At 44.1% G+C, this 16,799-nt stretch overlaps 1 protein-coding gene and 1 long non-coding RNA gene across 3 annotated transcripts in view; one reads left to right on the top strand and one right to left on the bottom strand.

Moving 5' to 3' along the window:
* Nucleotides 1-16,568, bottom strand: part of mppe1 (metallophosphoesterase 1) — a 75,084-nt gene extending 58,516 nt beyond the window's left edge. The window contains exons 1-2 of one of the 2 annotated variants that reach the window (XM_051928875.1): nt 16,154-16,568; nt 4,402-4,510 (exon numbers count right to left, since the gene is read on the bottom strand). In XM_051928875.1, coding sequence (XP_051784835.1) covers nt 4,402-4,510; nt 16,154-16,398 — 354 coding nt within the window. In that variant the 5' untranslated portion in view covers nt 16,399-16,568. The remainder of the gene's footprint in view (nt 1-4,401; nt 4,511-16,153) is intronic. The other variant, XM_028803241.2, reaches the window with a different exon arrangement.
* Nucleotides 369-10,391, top strand: LOC127528366 (uncharacterized). Its single transcript, XR_007935251.1, has 3 exons — nt 369-638; nt 9,059-9,118; nt 9,902-10,391. It is a non-coding gene; the product is annotated as an uncharacterized LOC127528366 (long non-coding RNA).
* Nucleotides 16,569-16,799: the final 231 nt, after the last annotated feature.

The following is a 16,799-nucleotide window of genomic DNA, read 5'->3' as shown; positions in this document are numbered from 1 at the left end:
GCCCAATGGCGATAGGCCCCGTGGGGGAAAGTTTACCTTTTGTGCTGCAGGCAGGGACTACCTGGGACTGCGTCAGACGCAACGTAAAGCCGTGCCTCAGGCTGTCGACGGCGCCGAGGTGGCAGTAAGCAGTGCCACGAGAGAGGAGCCGCTGCAGCTCGATAAGCAGCAGCAGCAGCCGCTGCTGGGATCCAGGAAGGCACGTCGCCGCATCAGGAGACAAGGAAACAGAGCCAAAATGGCCGCGGACCGGAAGCCGCTCCCAGAGACTGGTCCGGGATTGGGCGGTGTGTCTGACGTGTCCGCCAATGATTGGATGGAGGCGGGCACTCAGAATGTCAATCCCGGGCTGAGGAAGGACCCGACGGGGCCGGTGGGAAGGCCCCTCAGAGCAGCCGGCGGATATGCCTGACAGAAAGGTAAGGCAACTGCCGACTGACTCTCTGTGCTTGCCAGCGGCTCTGCGCGAGCTGGAGGAATGCCTTCAGCCCGCAGAGTCGCTTTTACAGGTGATGCGCGTCCTCCGTAGAGGATTGAAGGAGCTGGAGGTGAAAGCGGCCGCGTCCGTGATGACGCTGCGACAGTGGGCGGATCGGCGCGGCGCTGGAGGCTTCAGCCGGAGGGACGCGGCGGAGACGGTAAGTGGAACCGCCCCCGTACAAAGAAAGGGAGATCCTACTGATGGGGACTGTGAATACAGTGATCAGGACCATGTCGGTAGATCTCCGACAGCGGAGGCCGCGGTGCAGGCTGCTCGCGTGGTGAGGGGAGTAACAGCAAGAGAGCAGGGCGGACAGGGGCTGACAAGTGCCCTGGGTCCTCGTGCCCGACGCCCCGAGCCCGCGGCAGTCTCCCGTCGCTCTGTATGGACGCAGACGGGAGCGAGGCTGCACGTTTGTCATGCGCAGACTCAAACCGTCAAGGCGTCCAAGAGGGAAAGGAGGGATCGAGGGCTGTGTGCCGATTCCTCCAACAGGAAAGGATGTGCTGCTGGGTGCGCACGTCCAGTTAAGGGCCACTCCCCTGAGCCAGTGGAAGGGAGAGAAAAGCAGGCGGTCCCGTCAGCCAGAGGGACACGCAACCCGCGGAAAAGGTTCCGAACAGGCAAGTTCCGGGGTCCTTGTAAAAGGGGGGGAGCGCTGCCAGTGCGTGGCACAGAGGGACGCCAGGGAAGGGTGTCCAGGCAGCGGCTCTGCCCCTGTGTTTCTGTGTGTTGCAGGATTGGGCCCGGGGCGAGCAGTAGGACCTGCTTCGTGGGAAGCCGACCCTCATCAGATGGACCGTCTGGCCGGACAACATTTCACTGGCGATGGGGCAGCCTCTCAACCAGCGGAGGCTGCGAAGGCACGAGCGGCACTAAACGGCAGGGCGAGGAGATCTCGGAGGGGGTGCCGAAGAAGAGAGTTCCAGGGTGCCGGATTGGACCCTGGACGAAGAGTAGGACCCACTTCGGGGTCGAGCCGCCCTAACGGGGTGTGTCGCTCGGACCAACGGGTCTTCGCTGGCGATGGGGCAATGTGGTGCCCGGCGGGCATCCATGCCCGGCCGGGACGCCTAGGAGGAGTGGAGGAGGGCTTGTGCCTCCTCCAGGACACGAGGGGGCGTCCTCCCTGGTGGCTTTGGGGACCACGGGTACGGAGCTTGGAAGCTCAGCCCTGTAGGGGGCCCGTGGTCACCGCCAGGGGGCACTCCCAAGGCATTGGGAGTGTTGGCCCTCAGTACTTCCGCCACACCGGGAAGTGCTGGGGGGAAGAAACCTGAAAGCACCTGGTGGACTTCCGGAAACACCTTGGGAGCTTCCGCCACACAGGGGTGTGGCCACGGAGGCCCTAATGATGCACCTGGAGCCCATCCGGGGCATATAAAAGGGGCCGCCTCCCTCCAGTCAAGGCGAGAGTCGGGAGGAAGAAGACGAAGCATATTGGAGAGGAGTGGAGGCGGACCAGAGAAAGAGAAAGGCATTGTGTTGTGGCCAGGACATTTGAAGGGGTGATTGGTGCTTTGTGCACTGGGTATGTGCAATATAACTGTAAATATGATGTATAATAAACGTGTGTTGGGTGACATGAACGTGTCTGCCTGTCTGTGTCCGAGCCAGTCTCCACACTGGATATACGGGTTTGAAAGTGGCTGCCCTGTGTCTGCGTGGGTTTTCTCCGAGTGCTCCGGTTTCCTCCCACAGTCCAAAGACATACAGATTAGGTGCATTGGCGATCCTAAATTGTCCCTAGTGTGTGTGTGTGTGTGTGCCCTGTGGTGGGCTGGTGCCCTGCCCGGGGATTTGTTCCTGCCTTGCGCCCTGTGCTGGCTGGGATTCGCTCCAGCAGCCCCCCGTGACCCTGTGTTAGGATATAGCGGGTTGGATAATGACTGACTGACTGACTGACTGACTGACTGAAAGTGGATGCTGGTTGCTGCTCTGCTTCATGTTATTTTAGAGCAGAACGTCTGAGGATTTCTAAGCTTGATAGTGAGGAAGAGAAAGAGGAAACAAAACATCAGAGCTGTTGGTTTGTGTGCATTTATTACTGCTGCTGTTTTGTACATAGTGGCACACACATATACTTTTGAGACAACTTCAGCGGCTTGTCAAATGGTGATTCCTCCCCGAACTGAGGGCTGGTGCAGTCACCTAATGTCTCTCTTCTTGTTCTGTCAGCAGATCCAGCGATCTTCCAGTTTCCGCTCACTTGACCCCTCATCTTCTGACTTGCCTAACCGGCTCCACCGCCAGGCAGTTTGGACTCACATCTGGAAAGATGTTCTCCCTTCCTTGTGTTAAATTGCTTTTGTTTTTTTCCAAACACAAATACGGGGATCATTTGCTGGTGCCCCAAACCCTTTATGATTTGTTTCTGCTTTTCTTAATATAGAAGCAAGTGGCCCAAAAGACTTCTGAAAACACCATGGGACAGGTTTGGAAGAAAAGAATTGTTATGAGAGCAATATACAGTAGATCCTTTCTAAATTTAATTCTACTTCCAAGTGAAAAAATGAGAATGGAGCTGCAGTGTGAATGTAGACTTATTTGGTTTCAAAAATCAAATGTAAGAGTTACACGCGGTGGTTTACACAGCACAGCTGCCTCCAACAACACAGCAACGTTCATGGAAATGAATAACAAAAATGAAAATAGTTAAATAGACCAAATCAGGACACTTCAGACTTACTCAACTATTAATTATAATAAAAACTGTCGCAAAAATAAAATAAAATAAAATAAAACATCTCACAACTGTGCTAATGGGATTCTGGGAAATCCTTGACAATTTCCTCCATTTTTTTTTTTAATTTTTTTTGTTTTTCTGTTGTCAGTCCCTACAAAAAATTCGGTGTGGATGTTCAACCATACAATACTTCAAACTCGCCTGCCGCTCTGCTGAACTCAATAATCATTCAACCAAATGTTTCCTCGGATATCAAATTCCATGAAACCTGCGCTGTGCCTTGCCAGTTTGTTGCAATTCAGGGGGAAAACTGCTGTGGAGTTAATATATGAAACATTTTGAGACTCCAATGTTAATATTTGCTTATTTTAATTGATTATTGTTTTCTACCTGAGTCCGGGGCTATCAGGTTGTTCTGAACGTAAGCTCATGGTCATCATCTACAATGAGGAGAGGTGGATAAGGAGAAGAAGCCTCTTCAATTGAGCTCGTTGTGATGCTTGATTCACTTGACTTACAGAAATCTCCGGTTATGACACTCAGTGGTAGCATTTCGTCGATTGCGTTTTCCTCTGATGATTTCAGAATGGTTGTTTTGCTTAGTTATTTTCTTTTTCTTATCATGAAGCAACTCTTCATTGTCTACTCGCTGACTTTTGCAGATTTCAAGCATTTCCGTCTGTTGCAACGTCACACGATGCAACATTGCAGCGTCTCACATAAAAATGTACACGTATATTTTCAGAAATTAAATATGTATCTTTGTGTCTGATTTTGTGGAGGTCTGATGAGGGGGCTCTCTGTGTCTGTGTTATATTCCCTCAATGGTGTGTTTTTAACATGTAAATTAGCTTACCCAGGGATGAAGATAAAAAGGCAAGTTTTCTTGTACATTTCAACTTTTCTTTCTACTCCACTTGTTGACCCGCATTAATCTTTTCTATACGTCAGGCAATGTAGGATGTGAATATTCAGAAAACACAGCTAAATTATTGTCTTTATGAGGAATTTTTCAATAAACATAAATTCTTTTGATGGGCTTAACAGAAAATGAGAAACCAATCACAGAATAACTTCAGATGGACTCCAGCTTTGTCATTTTATTCCCATCAAAAATACTTCGACCCATCACTTTATGATTTTACAAGCCTTATAGACGTTTGGTCACTTGGCAGGCTACGTCTGTCTGTTTGAATGTTGCTAATGCTACAAACACATACATAGCGGCAGATACCTCTGATGAACTCCATTTCCCTTCATCAAAGATGTCTCCAAGAATAAACACGATCTCAGGTTGTAGGAGCCACAAAGCTGTTTGGAATGCTCTTTCCATCTGCCATTCCCTGTGGAAACAAGCAACATTGTAAAATCCCACAATTAACACAGTGGGTTAATAACGTGGAGTTACTCGCCATGGAAGAAAAAAATATTGGACAGGTTCACCTGCTGGTGCACTCTCAACAAACATGAAGGCTGCAGAGAAACCATACAAACCAGAGTTGTTGAACTTGGGGTTGATGTTTAACGGATCCAGACAACATCACACAGTACTCACAGGTTGGAGACACCTTGGTGTTTGTTGTCTCTGACTGAGACATTCCAGATAGTTATAAGTAATCAGTTGTGGTGCATGGTGGAAGTTGAAATCAGGCAGTAATGCAGCATTGAAGCTGCGATTGACCCTCAACTACTGACTGGCTGTCTTGACCCCAGAGGATTCTGGTACACTGTATTAATCCTTAAGTCTTTTCGCATGACATTTCGAGGTCAGAGCACATGATCAGATGGATGGTTTTTTACATTACAGATGAATTAAATGTTCAGTGAGGACACAGCCGAAGCCCAAGTGCATGCCCGATTTAGTTCAAATGAATTGGTTGGAACACAACTCCAATCTAATCTGATGCTAATCAGCCTCATACATACAGTATGTAATCACAATGCATCACAGCTTCATTGGCTGCTAAACCAGCCTCCCACCTGATGCATCAAGGCCCCACCACCTGCTTTCAGGATTATCGGGCTGTGCAATATCATGTGTGGCATTACGGCACCTCTCCTCTGCGTTGTGGCATAAGGCACCAGCATCTGAGTGGGTCACCACTGTCACCTGGCACATGTAATGACATGAGTGCTCTTACAATGAATAGTATAGGCCACATGAAACACTGAGACCTCAGTCAGTTACCAGTCACCATGTTCTGCACCATCATGTCCATCATAGATACTTTGTCTCAAAATAAATGAATCACAAGTTGACACGGGCCACTGAGCCATGATGTTTGTCAGTCTCATCTTGGCATCACGGATGATTTGTACATTAATGGAATGTCACTGCTCACGGTTAGCAAAAGCAGCTTCATTCTTGTTGGGTGTACTTATTGCAATATGAGTGCATTAAATTGCTCTGTTTACATTAGGAAGACGGACACTGGTACAAATTGCTTTTTTATGTTGACAAAAACGTTATGTTTTATGTACTGTATGTGCACCCACACCATACAAAAACTGGATGTAGCATTTCATCGATTGGTTAATGGCTCCTAGCATGGCGGGTAACTTGGCTGAGATATTCACATCCTGCTGGCCTGTTCCCTGAGAAGTGACAACAGGTAGCTGATACAAAAAAAGTTCTTCAGTACAAATACGCAGCATTGGCCCTCCTAGAAGGAAACTAAAATGCATCTTATTCATCACAATGAAGTGTAATAAGTTTGTCAGTTCAACGCACATTAGAATAACGGCTTGGTGTTACGTATTATTATGTGTGTGGGTTGTCATTTAGTTGGTTTGGCTGCATTTCCCTACTTGATCAAGGGTGTCGTCATTTCCCAGTTTTTCCATAATGTTGCTCACACATGACTCAGAGTTTCTGTAAAATGTATGCAAATTCTCCCATCAAGAGTAACTTTAGAAATCTCGAGGTTTGCATGTGAGGTTGCATATGCACAGTGTGGGCCTCTTTTTTTGCATCTGCAAGCTTTATACATGAGACCCATAACTTTGTAGACTGGACAGGATCCCATGCCCCCTGCACTTATGAAATTCTTATCAGGCCTCCTTATGCCCAGTAATTTTCTCCGGTCCTCCCTGGTGAATACCCAGACATTCTTATGGCAGTCACAAACTATAATACATACCAGGACTGTCACTTGGTCCTCTCCCACTGGGCTGTGCCTAATGTCACCTCCATGTAGGAGGATTCTTGTGGGTATGCTAATGTCATGTCCAAACCACCTCAACTGGCTTGTCTCACTGCAATGTACGCCTATATTGTTGAACTCCTCACCCCGTCACTGAAAGTAAGCCCAGCAATTCTGAGCAACAATTACATTTCAGAGGCTTGTATTGGTGATGTCACTCTTTCTGTCAGAGCACTAAGATTGGGATCATAGCTGAGGATGGGGTTGTAGATTAATCAGTGGACATCTCTCCAGCTTCACTCCCATGATCCAGTAAAACATCTGTAAAATCCTTGCTATTGTACTGATTCATTGGTCATTCTTACGCTCAGCTCTACACTCAGCTGTGATTATGACCCCCAAGGTACTTGAACTCCCCCACTTTGGGTAACTGCTCACCTTTTACCTATAGAGAAAAGGCCTCTCTTTTCGAGGAGAGGATCATGACTTCCGATTTAAAAATTCTTATCCTCACCCCAACTACATCACACCCAGCTATGAATCTTCTCAATGAAGATTCAAGTCTGATGAGGTGGAACAGGACAGCATTATCCACAAAGAGCAGAGACGCAAACATTATATTTTGAAAGTGGATACCTTACCACACTGTAGAAGAAAAATTAGACTTAGGGGTGGGTCACATAGTTATTTAGGAGTAATGTAGCTACTACGTTTTCTAAATTATAATACAGCATCCATCTAAGGGTTAATAAATGTCGGAAACCTGTTGAGGATTATCAGGAAACCAGATAAAGCTCCAGTGAACAAGAAAGACAAGAATGTACCTCTGGATCAAGGTACTTCGGTTCCAGGTACATGTATAAGAAAACCTTGTGCTTGAAAATGGTATTTGTTATGCACAGTCCATGACATGCACATACTGTATATCCAAGAACAATTCATAATCTAGGTTTAGATCAGCTAGGCTGTTTTCCGCCTAAATCACTCCCTTCCACGTTTCTCTGTTATTCTCTCTTTGAGAGCCGAAGAGTCCCAGTAGGGTACAGAGTCAGTTAGATATTAACCTTCTGAGCGTTGAATCAAATGTCATTAAAAAGGATAAATACTCTGAATAGAAATTTGGTAAACACGTGAAGACAAAAGCCAACTCCAGCTGTACAACACTCATGGTCGCTCCTTTTGGGTTGAGGCAGCGTGGCCTGCATGGATCAACTTGCCACTATGTGCACACCAGTAACATCACTGCCAGGCCTGACTCCAGGAGTAAGTTCTGCTATCCCTGTTATTGGTGAAGAACTCTTTAATTTCCTGAGAATATTCATGAAGGTCAGTTATGGATTGGTCTTTGTCTAGCTCCTTCTCAAATTCAACCCTCCCACCATGAGATGATTTTATCAAATCCAGGCTTCGTGTAATGGCCTGTCACAGCAGTAATGAATAAACCTCCAGAAACTGACTTTGTACTAGGTGATTTCTAAAGGCCATGCCACATTAGATGACTTTTTAGAGATGTTCAGTTGTAGTCCTTACATAAGTTGAGGTAGTTGGAGGCAGATGGTGGTGTGTTCCTATGAAGGCTGTCACATAATGTATAATGCTCTGCAACTGTTTAACTCAGCCCACAACTCCAACAAAATCAAACCTGTTTCATTTTGTCTTCAGTCATATGGATGGGCTTGTGTGCATGACATCTCACAGCCAACGAATGCTCCTCCAGAAGTACTGTTCACATACTGCAGCGATGAGGAATAAGGAACACAAGGACTTTGGACCTCACAAACAGGAGAAAAGCTCATTTGTCTGCTGTCTTGTGTTTCAAACACCATAAGAGAATGGAAAACAAGAAAAAAAGGCTGAGTTTGCAGTTGAACTTCCCGTACTCTGTTAACCCTTCATACAGCACAGGCTTTCTCAAGTAGCACGCTATGCGCTGTCAGAAAAAGGGCTGAGCACAATTGTACTGGAAGGATAGCACACAGTCAGGAATGTGGACATACCCAGTGATATTCAGTGACTTAAACTGACGTGATCCAGCAATAAAATCAAGAACTGCAAATGGCAAGGCCAACATGCCCTCCAACTACAAGTTGTGTACTCTGACTTCAGTTTAAGCCCACAGTTAAAACAAGTCCAGCATTAATATACGGACACGATGATAGCATTCTTCTTCCTGTCTCACTTACCTTTCCATTGGCCTATGGAGCATCTGTTTGTCTCCGTCTTGTCATTCCAGCCGCCATTGTTTCTGGTTGTCTCTGCATCAAAGCAATTCTCCATGTAAATGGCTGCTGCCTGACTTCTGCTTTGGCTCTACCGTTGTTGTGCCTTCCTTTATAGGCAGTCATTCCTAGTCTGACTTACAGCTTCTCACCCTGATCTTTGGAGAGCTACTCTTTTTAGGTTGCCATGAATTTTAGCTTGCCCTTCTGGTTTAGATGATTGTTCATTATGATTCTAAATTCCCGTAGTTCTAATAAATACGTTTTTTGTCCTTTGAAAGACTCTTGGTTATAATTCTGTAATGGTGTGTAATCTCTGATACTGAGCCCAAAAACTGATGATCTAGCAGGTACATAGGAAGAATTATTATTTTGATTTTTTTCTCCTGTTTGCTCAGCTGGTTCAGGACATACAGTAAATATCCATGCAAGACATCTGGCGGATTGCAGGAGAAAATCTGCAAATTTGAAAACTAGTTGTTGTCTGAAGATGAACAGCAGGTTATCTGTCCACTTTATTTTCTTTAAGGGAGGGAGACAACGATTATTGAAAGAGTAAAGGGCCAAAAGAAGACCTGAATTCTAGGTGGTGAGTTATTACAACTTCATTACATTACAAACAGCAAACCAATGAATTTGTGAATTTCCCCTTGGGATTAATAAAGTATCTATCTATCTATCTATCTATCTATCTATCTATCTATCTATCTATCTATCTATCTATCTATCTATCTATCTATCTATCTATCTATCTATCCAATGCTGTGTAATTGAAGAACAACAATGCATTTCACTGCAGCAGTAGGGGATGATAAAGGCCCAGAGCACTTTAAATATAAGACTGCTTTTGCTTTATGTTGTGCCCTTCGGCTCGAAAAGCTCCTATGTTGCTGTGAGGGTCCAGTGCAGTGCAGAAATGAAGGGATGCATTTATGCAGGTCCAGTGACTGGTGGTGAGCTACTCATGGAAACAGAGCAAGCAAAGTCCTGGGGTCCAGTTTAAATTCTTAGCACTACTCTATAGTGTATAGTAGAAACAGCACTGCGTTTGATGCACAAGTCGTTCACAGGCTTCATCAGGCATGGTATGTATGGGCAAAGCCTTCTCTCCATGGGAAAAAAAAAGATAAACTAGACATACAGGGCTTCTGAGAGCAAATGTTTGCACAGATAATTATTTTCTTAATTATTTTAATGAGCGGCCATTGACTTGAATGAGGTAGCAACCTCTATAGCCTGTTCACTCTTAAAACTACCACTTCTTCAATGGCACCAGTCACACGTGCGCAGCTAGAGGGACCAATCAAAGGTAATTCCATGCCAGGCCAGGGGGTGGCGGGATGCATTAATCTTTCTTCTGGTATTTCTGCAGATCAAATACAGGAAATTCTACCTGGGTCTGAAGACATCACTTCCGGTTCTGGCTCCAATGACATCACTTCCGCTGACCTGCCTTAAAACCCCCAACGACCTCCCTCTGTAATCAGTTCGATTGTGGACTCAATTCTGTACACAACTGTACTACAAACTTGGCCTTTTTGCAGCCAGGATTCGGGCACATGGGTGGCTGCCCCAAACCTGTGAGTCAAGTTGTATCATTTTCACACACCTTATGGTTCTTTTCCGCCTTGTGTGGTTCCTCGTAGAAGTATGGTTTGACAAAGCACCATTCTATTCTGGGACAGGCTCTTTGCATATGACGTTTGTTCTTTGTGCTTTGAAAAACTTCCTAATATGCAGAAAAACACTGAAATCTTTAACATACTAGCAGGACACTAACAAATTTTAAAAACCGGAACTTGGCCTGTGCTATTGCATGCAGCAAGAGTCCTTTTAAAATCATCACCCATTGGTATTTCACAAATCTGTTACCATCTATTCAGGGTTATTTACTCTATGGAACTTTTTAGGGATTGAAGTAAATAAAGGTTCTTTCTTTCTGAAACCTTCATGTAGATGGGTCTTTTTGAGAATCAAAAATGGCTCTGCTAGGGCATCACTCTCAAGGACCACTCTGGCACTTTTATTTGTAAGAGTGTACCATAAAAGGTCTCAAAAGAAATAATGGCAAAATATAATAGAAAAGAGAAATCATGGCACTAACATTTTACTAGTCAAACACCGAGCACACATATACAAGGTGTGATCAAAAAATACGGTGAATGTTTTAAAAAAGAAACGTTTATTACAGTAAAAGATTTACAACTACTAGTCACCCTCAAAATACTCTCCTCCACTTCGAATGCACTTATCCCAACGCTCCTGCCACTTTGCGAAGCAGTTCTGGAAGTTTTCTTTCGAGAATGTCTTTAGTTGGGCTGTTGTGGCTGCCTGGATGTCCTCAATGGATTGAAATCATTTGCCTTTCATGGTCATTTTCAATGTAGGGAACAGCCAGAAGTCGCACGGTGCCAGATCCGGTGAATAAGGTGGATGCGGACACAGCGTAATGTTTTTATTTGACAGAAATTGTCGTACTAGAAGGGATGTATGACAAGGAGCATTGTAATGATGAAGAATGAAACCATTTCAACATTTTCCTCAGTTATTGATGTTGAAGGACGTCCTGATCTGTTTTCATCTTCAACCGAGTCAGATCCATTACAAAATCGATCAAACCACTTGTAAACAGTCTTAATTTTCGGTGCAGTGTCACCATAAACTGATTTTAACATCTGATGGGTTTCCTGAGCTTTTTGCAATTTGAAACAAAATTTCATGTTAATGTGTTGCTCGATATCCATTATTAACAACAAACTTGAAAAACACACGAACTTAACGGTGGCTCACAAACGACTGACAGCATCAAACAAGTTGAAACTCGTCACAAACTAGGCTCTAGGATGGACATGTCAGAAAATGCACTGAATTGTTTTGCATTGCTCTTGGATGGTGCCCTGCATCAACATTCACCGTACTTTTTGATCACACCTCGTAAATCGAGATGATTCTGGAGTCATATACTGCAGAGGCATCAGCTAATTCCTAAGACAGGCCCAGTGACGTGGACCCGAAGTAGTCAAGGTGTTATGATGAGAATTGTGTGGTGTGGTGTGACTTCAACTGGCTACTGAGTCACTCTTGTGAGCTGTAATTTGAACATTTGGGTTGAAGGATGGACATGGAAAGAGCAAGGATGAGTTAACCAACTGCTGCTGCTGCTGCAAAGCTGGAAGAAGATTTGTGAACAGTTGCGTTGTGAGGTTTGAGGTTGTGAGCAGGCAGACATCAGTAAGTATCTGAAGAATACCAAAGTTCTGAGGCACACTACTGAACTTGAACTTCTTGTCTGTGAGCTAATTGTAGTAGGAGGACCAAGATGGGACAAGATTTAACCAACTACAACCAAATGACCTGAAGAAACTGCTTCAGGTTACAGTTGTCCAGTAATCCAAGCCTTTAACAAAGACTACAATCGATTAAAGAAGCTTTCAAAATGAGAGGGGGGTCATTCGTTGCAAGTAGCCTCTGTAGTAACATCTCACATAAGCGTTCTTATCATCTCAGCCTGCCTGTTCTTCAACTCCAGTAGCTGTGGTGGACATTCTTAACAATTGGCAACGGAATTGCCCCTACGCAACACAACTTACGTTTTCCAGTGTGCACACAGTGGACGGACCCTATGGCAGCTGATGTTGAATAAATGCCAGTCTGGAAATGTAGTGCACTGCTGATGGGTACAACGTTATAATTAGAAAATCAGAAGCTAGACAGAAGAGAAGAGAATAGAACACACTGACCCTGAGAAAAGTACAAACGTGATAACGACAAAGAAGGCAGAAGCAGTAAACACCGGCCTACACCTCCAACTCTAAAGAAAGAACAAGTCTGAGTTTCCACTAAAGGGGCTAGGAATGCGGCCAGCAATCCGGATGGACCTGGAGAATGAAGGAGACAGCCAGTGATGCAGGATGGGTTTTAATACATTTATACTTTCAGAAAATTGTATTTTTTTTGTTGAGAATTATTTAATCCTAATTTTAAGTTAAACTTATCTTGTATTACTCACCACTTTGATAGCTCATTAAGTACGAGGTTTGAAAATTAAAAGCAGTTGTCTCAATATTTAAAACACGATTGCAAATGCTGGATGGAGAAGCAGGGTGCTTCGTGTTTAATGACCTGTAGTTCAATGCTGCACTGTCGGCGTTGTATTGTCAAGCGTATGTTTGCACATGCATGGCTGGACAGCAGCGAATCAGGACTGATACGTTACAAACCAGAGCTAATGTTTAGTGACATTCTGCACATGAACTCGGATCATCAATATGGCTAACCCGGCGGACCTTGGGTGAAGGCTACTGAATCTGAGGCCGCTGTGCACAATTCCAGGAAGATGCGTTTATTTAGCCAAACTAACCTCAAATGTACAAATGCAGAATATTAAGAAATATTGCAATCAAATGTGTAGAGTGACAAATAGAAGATGACAGACACTTGTGCCTGTTTCAGCTCCAATACACTGCCGACTCTTAGGAAACGAGCTTTCTGCCCAAAGCCAGAAGGCATTTCACTGGGATAAGGTCATATTGACACGTTAATGACATCCGAAAAATTAAATGGCGGCAGAGTTCACAAAATGGAAGGTTTTAAATTTCAAAATCATTTAAATAAAACTAAAGTCACTGAGTTCATGTGCAGTTCTTTACTAAAAATGCTTTCAACACTCCAAAGAAACAAATGTAGCAAAGCAAGAAATGTGAATTTATATTTACAAATATTACAGTCATGCTTAATATATTGAAGACGACTGCCAATGGATCTACAAGGACTGCAAGGAGGACGTGAGAAATGTCAACTTGTGATGACTGAATTGTTTTAAAGGGAGCACAACAGGAAAAAGTAAAACAAAACCACAGGCGACTTGTCAGTGTGTATTATTCTGTCCTGTTCCTTGACGTTCATCTAAAAATACAGCAAAGCAGATTTGGAGTATGAAGAGGAGCATAAGCGACATGATGCTGCGTCAAGCTATACCTGTGTATTTCATTATGACTACACTATAAAAATACCTGAGACCCCATGTACAAGGGTAAGGTCTAAAGATGGTAATAGGGGGAGGAAAATGGAATTGTATTAAAGGAAATCAGAATTTAATCATTAAAATGATTACATCATCTAATCAAGTAATCGAGTAATCGAGTGAGTGGCTGTAAAATGGACAGTGCCCTCCTGGCCATGCTTGGTTCCTGGCTTGCACCCGATGCTTTTGGAATAGGATGTGCCTTCAATGACTGTGTGCTGGCAGAATCATCATGAGGAAGTGGCAATATAATATAATATAATATAATATAATATAATATAATAAGGGTGGCACGGTGGCGCAGTGGGTAGCGCTGCTGCCTCGCAGTTGAGAGATCTGGGGACCTGGGTTCAATTCCCAGGTCCTCCCTGCGTGGAGTTTGCATGTTCTCCCCGTGTCTGCGTGGGTTTCCTCCGGGCGCTCCGGTTTCCTCCCACATTCCAAAGACATGCAGGTTAGGTGGATTGGCGATTCTAAATTGGGCTTGGTGTGTGGGTGTGTTTGTGTGTGTCCTGCGGTGGGTTGGCACCCTGTCCAGGATTGTTTCCTGCCTTGTGCCCTGTATTGGCTGGGATTGGCTCCAGCAGACCCCCGTGACCCTGTGTTCGGATTCAGCGGGTTGGAAAACAGATGGATGGATGGATAATATAATAAGGGCAGCACAGTGGCACAGTGGTTAGCTCTGCAGCCTTGTAGATTTCATAACCTGGTTCAAATCCTGGTCACTGTGTGGAGTCTGCACATTATCTCCCAGTCTGCATTGATTTTTGTACATGTTTTCCCCCCACAAACTCCATCTGACACATCGGCATTGTGGACTTTCAGCCTTTATACCTGTGACAACACACAACATAATGCCTCGTGGCGACTGCTCTCTTATCTTTAGGCAAGTGACAAGTTTTTTTTTTGTGTAATTCTTCTGTGATTGAGAAGATTTGTTGTTGTAAGTTATAATATTTCTGTGATCTGTCTATCTATCTATCTATCTAACTATCATTATATAGTGCCTTTCCTATCTATCTATCATTATATAGTGCCTTTCCTATCTATCTATCTATCTATCTATCTATCTATCTATCTATCTATCTATCTATCTATCTATCTATCTATCATTATATAGTGCCTTTCCTATCTATCTATCTATCTATCTATCTATCTATCTATCTATCTATCTATCTATCTATCTATCTATCTATCTATCATTATATAGTGCCTTTCCTATCTATCTATCTATCTATCTATCTATCTATCTATCTATCTATCTATCTATCTATCTATCTATCTATCTATCTATCTATCTATCATTATATAGTGCCTTTCCTATCTATCTGTCTATCTATCCAGATAGGCCCTATGTAGGTGTGTGTCTGAGTGCCCCTTACATTTGACTACGCCAGGCCGTCTTAACACATGGGCACAAAGGGCTGGGGGTCCACAATATTTCTGATGCCTATGTATGTTTCTGTTTTGCTGTCAAAAAAGGGGTCCCAGTGCACTGTTTTGTTCGGGGGTCTATGATGTTGGTAAGACAGCACTGGTCTAAAAGGCCTGGTTTCTCCTAGAAGCATCACTTGACAAAGCACCATTTCATTCTGGCAAGGGTTCTTTTCATATGAATTTGGTTCTTTGAGCTTTAAACTGCTTCCCAATATGTAGACCAAACAGAAATTTTTCACGCATAACTGGTGACCTAGCAGGATATGATCAGAACACCTGAACTTATCCAGCACAAGTCTTTGTCAAATCAGGAACCCATTGGTATTTTTGAAATGCTATCAACTATTCATGGCTTGCTATGGAACATGTTACGAATCTAAATAAATAAAAGTTCCTCCTGGAACCTTCACGATGATGAATTCTTTGGAATTCTTAAATTTGCATCACTCTGAAGAATCACTTTGGCATCTTTACATTTAAGAGTATATGGAGTGTTAAGGCACTAGTGCTTCTGTTACATTACAGTATGTATAAAATGTAAAATAATAAATAAGCTGGTAACAAAAATAAGTGGCACCAAGCAGTTTAACAAAACCTTCTTGGTTTATTTCAAGGGTCCGATACCCTCGACCTCAATCCAAATCTGTTATTGTCCAGCAGGTCAGAGGATTCTTGAACAGACTGCCGGTTTATTTAAATACTGCGGGTCACTCATCGCGGACGATTTGCATTTACATTTACAATCTAAATATGAGCGCATCTTTGGCTATGGAAGGAGGCAGGGGACCCCAGAAGACGTTGGGGGCACTCCAGTCAGTAAGCTGGAGCCGCGAGGCAGCCTTGTAGACCGCTGCGCCACCATGCCTCTCCAGCGCAATACCAAAACTGTTATTTTATAAATGAAATCAGGTGGTCCCGTCTGTGGATCCCCTTGTCTTATTCTGCTCATCTTTACAAACAGGACAGACGTTTTGAGAGGTAGGCATCAACATTTGCAGCTATGTTAAGTGCTTTAATAAATTCAGCAGTTCCAGATTTAATATATTTACATTTAATGACAGTGCATGTACCCCCCCCCCCCCCCCCCCCCCCTTTTCAACTGTGGCACTACCCCGACACCTCCACATAGACGATCCCCGACTTAATAAATAAAAGGTTGCTTACCTTCGCACTTTGTCAAACCAGTGTCCATTGATGGCGCCCAGCAGATGCGTGTCCGATAAAACGAGGGTCTTCAGGACGGGTGTCGACCCTTCTCCCCTTTGACTGCTAAGGGTGGCTTCATTGTCGGGCCAAACACAAGAAAACATCACAGTGTAGTATATTAAAAATTCACAAAACACGAAAACGCAGATAATAAACCACAAGGAAATAAAGGCAAATTTCCCCTTGCCACAGAGTCCCGGCATGGCAGGATTTGTTTTGCTAATGCAAAGATACCATTTATGTAATGATGCCCAGTGGGAACGAGAGGCACACAGCAGCCGGTTATCGGCACCCACAAGGACTCGCAGGGGCTTCAACTGTTTAGCCGATTAAGAGAACGAACTGCACGCATTTCTACACATTCTGTCATAACTTAAAAGCAACATTTTGGCGAGCAACCAGTAAAGCCGGGACGCAGATTGAGATTATTATCGTGCGGATTATAAAGTAATAAATCCCACGTAATGAATTCAGACATCTCTGTTTGTTTTTACGTTAAGCTTACAAATTGAGGTCAGCGCAGTCGCGTCCGAGGAGCCTGATGGGGGCGGATGCGCAGCCAACTTTACGAATCGCGGAAAAATGAATTCTCAGCCTCGAAAAA

This window comes from Erpetoichthys calabaricus, chromosome 6, assembly GCF_900747795.2.
Source record: "Erpetoichthys calabaricus chromosome 6, fErpCal1.3, whole genome shotgun sequence".
NCBI classification, from domain to species: domain Eukaryota; kingdom Metazoa; phylum Chordata; class Cladistia; order Polypteriformes; family Polypteridae; genus Erpetoichthys; species Erpetoichthys calabaricus.
The sequence above is the reverse complement of the archived record's forward strand: the minus strand, read 5'-3'. Positions and strand labels throughout refer to the sequence as shown.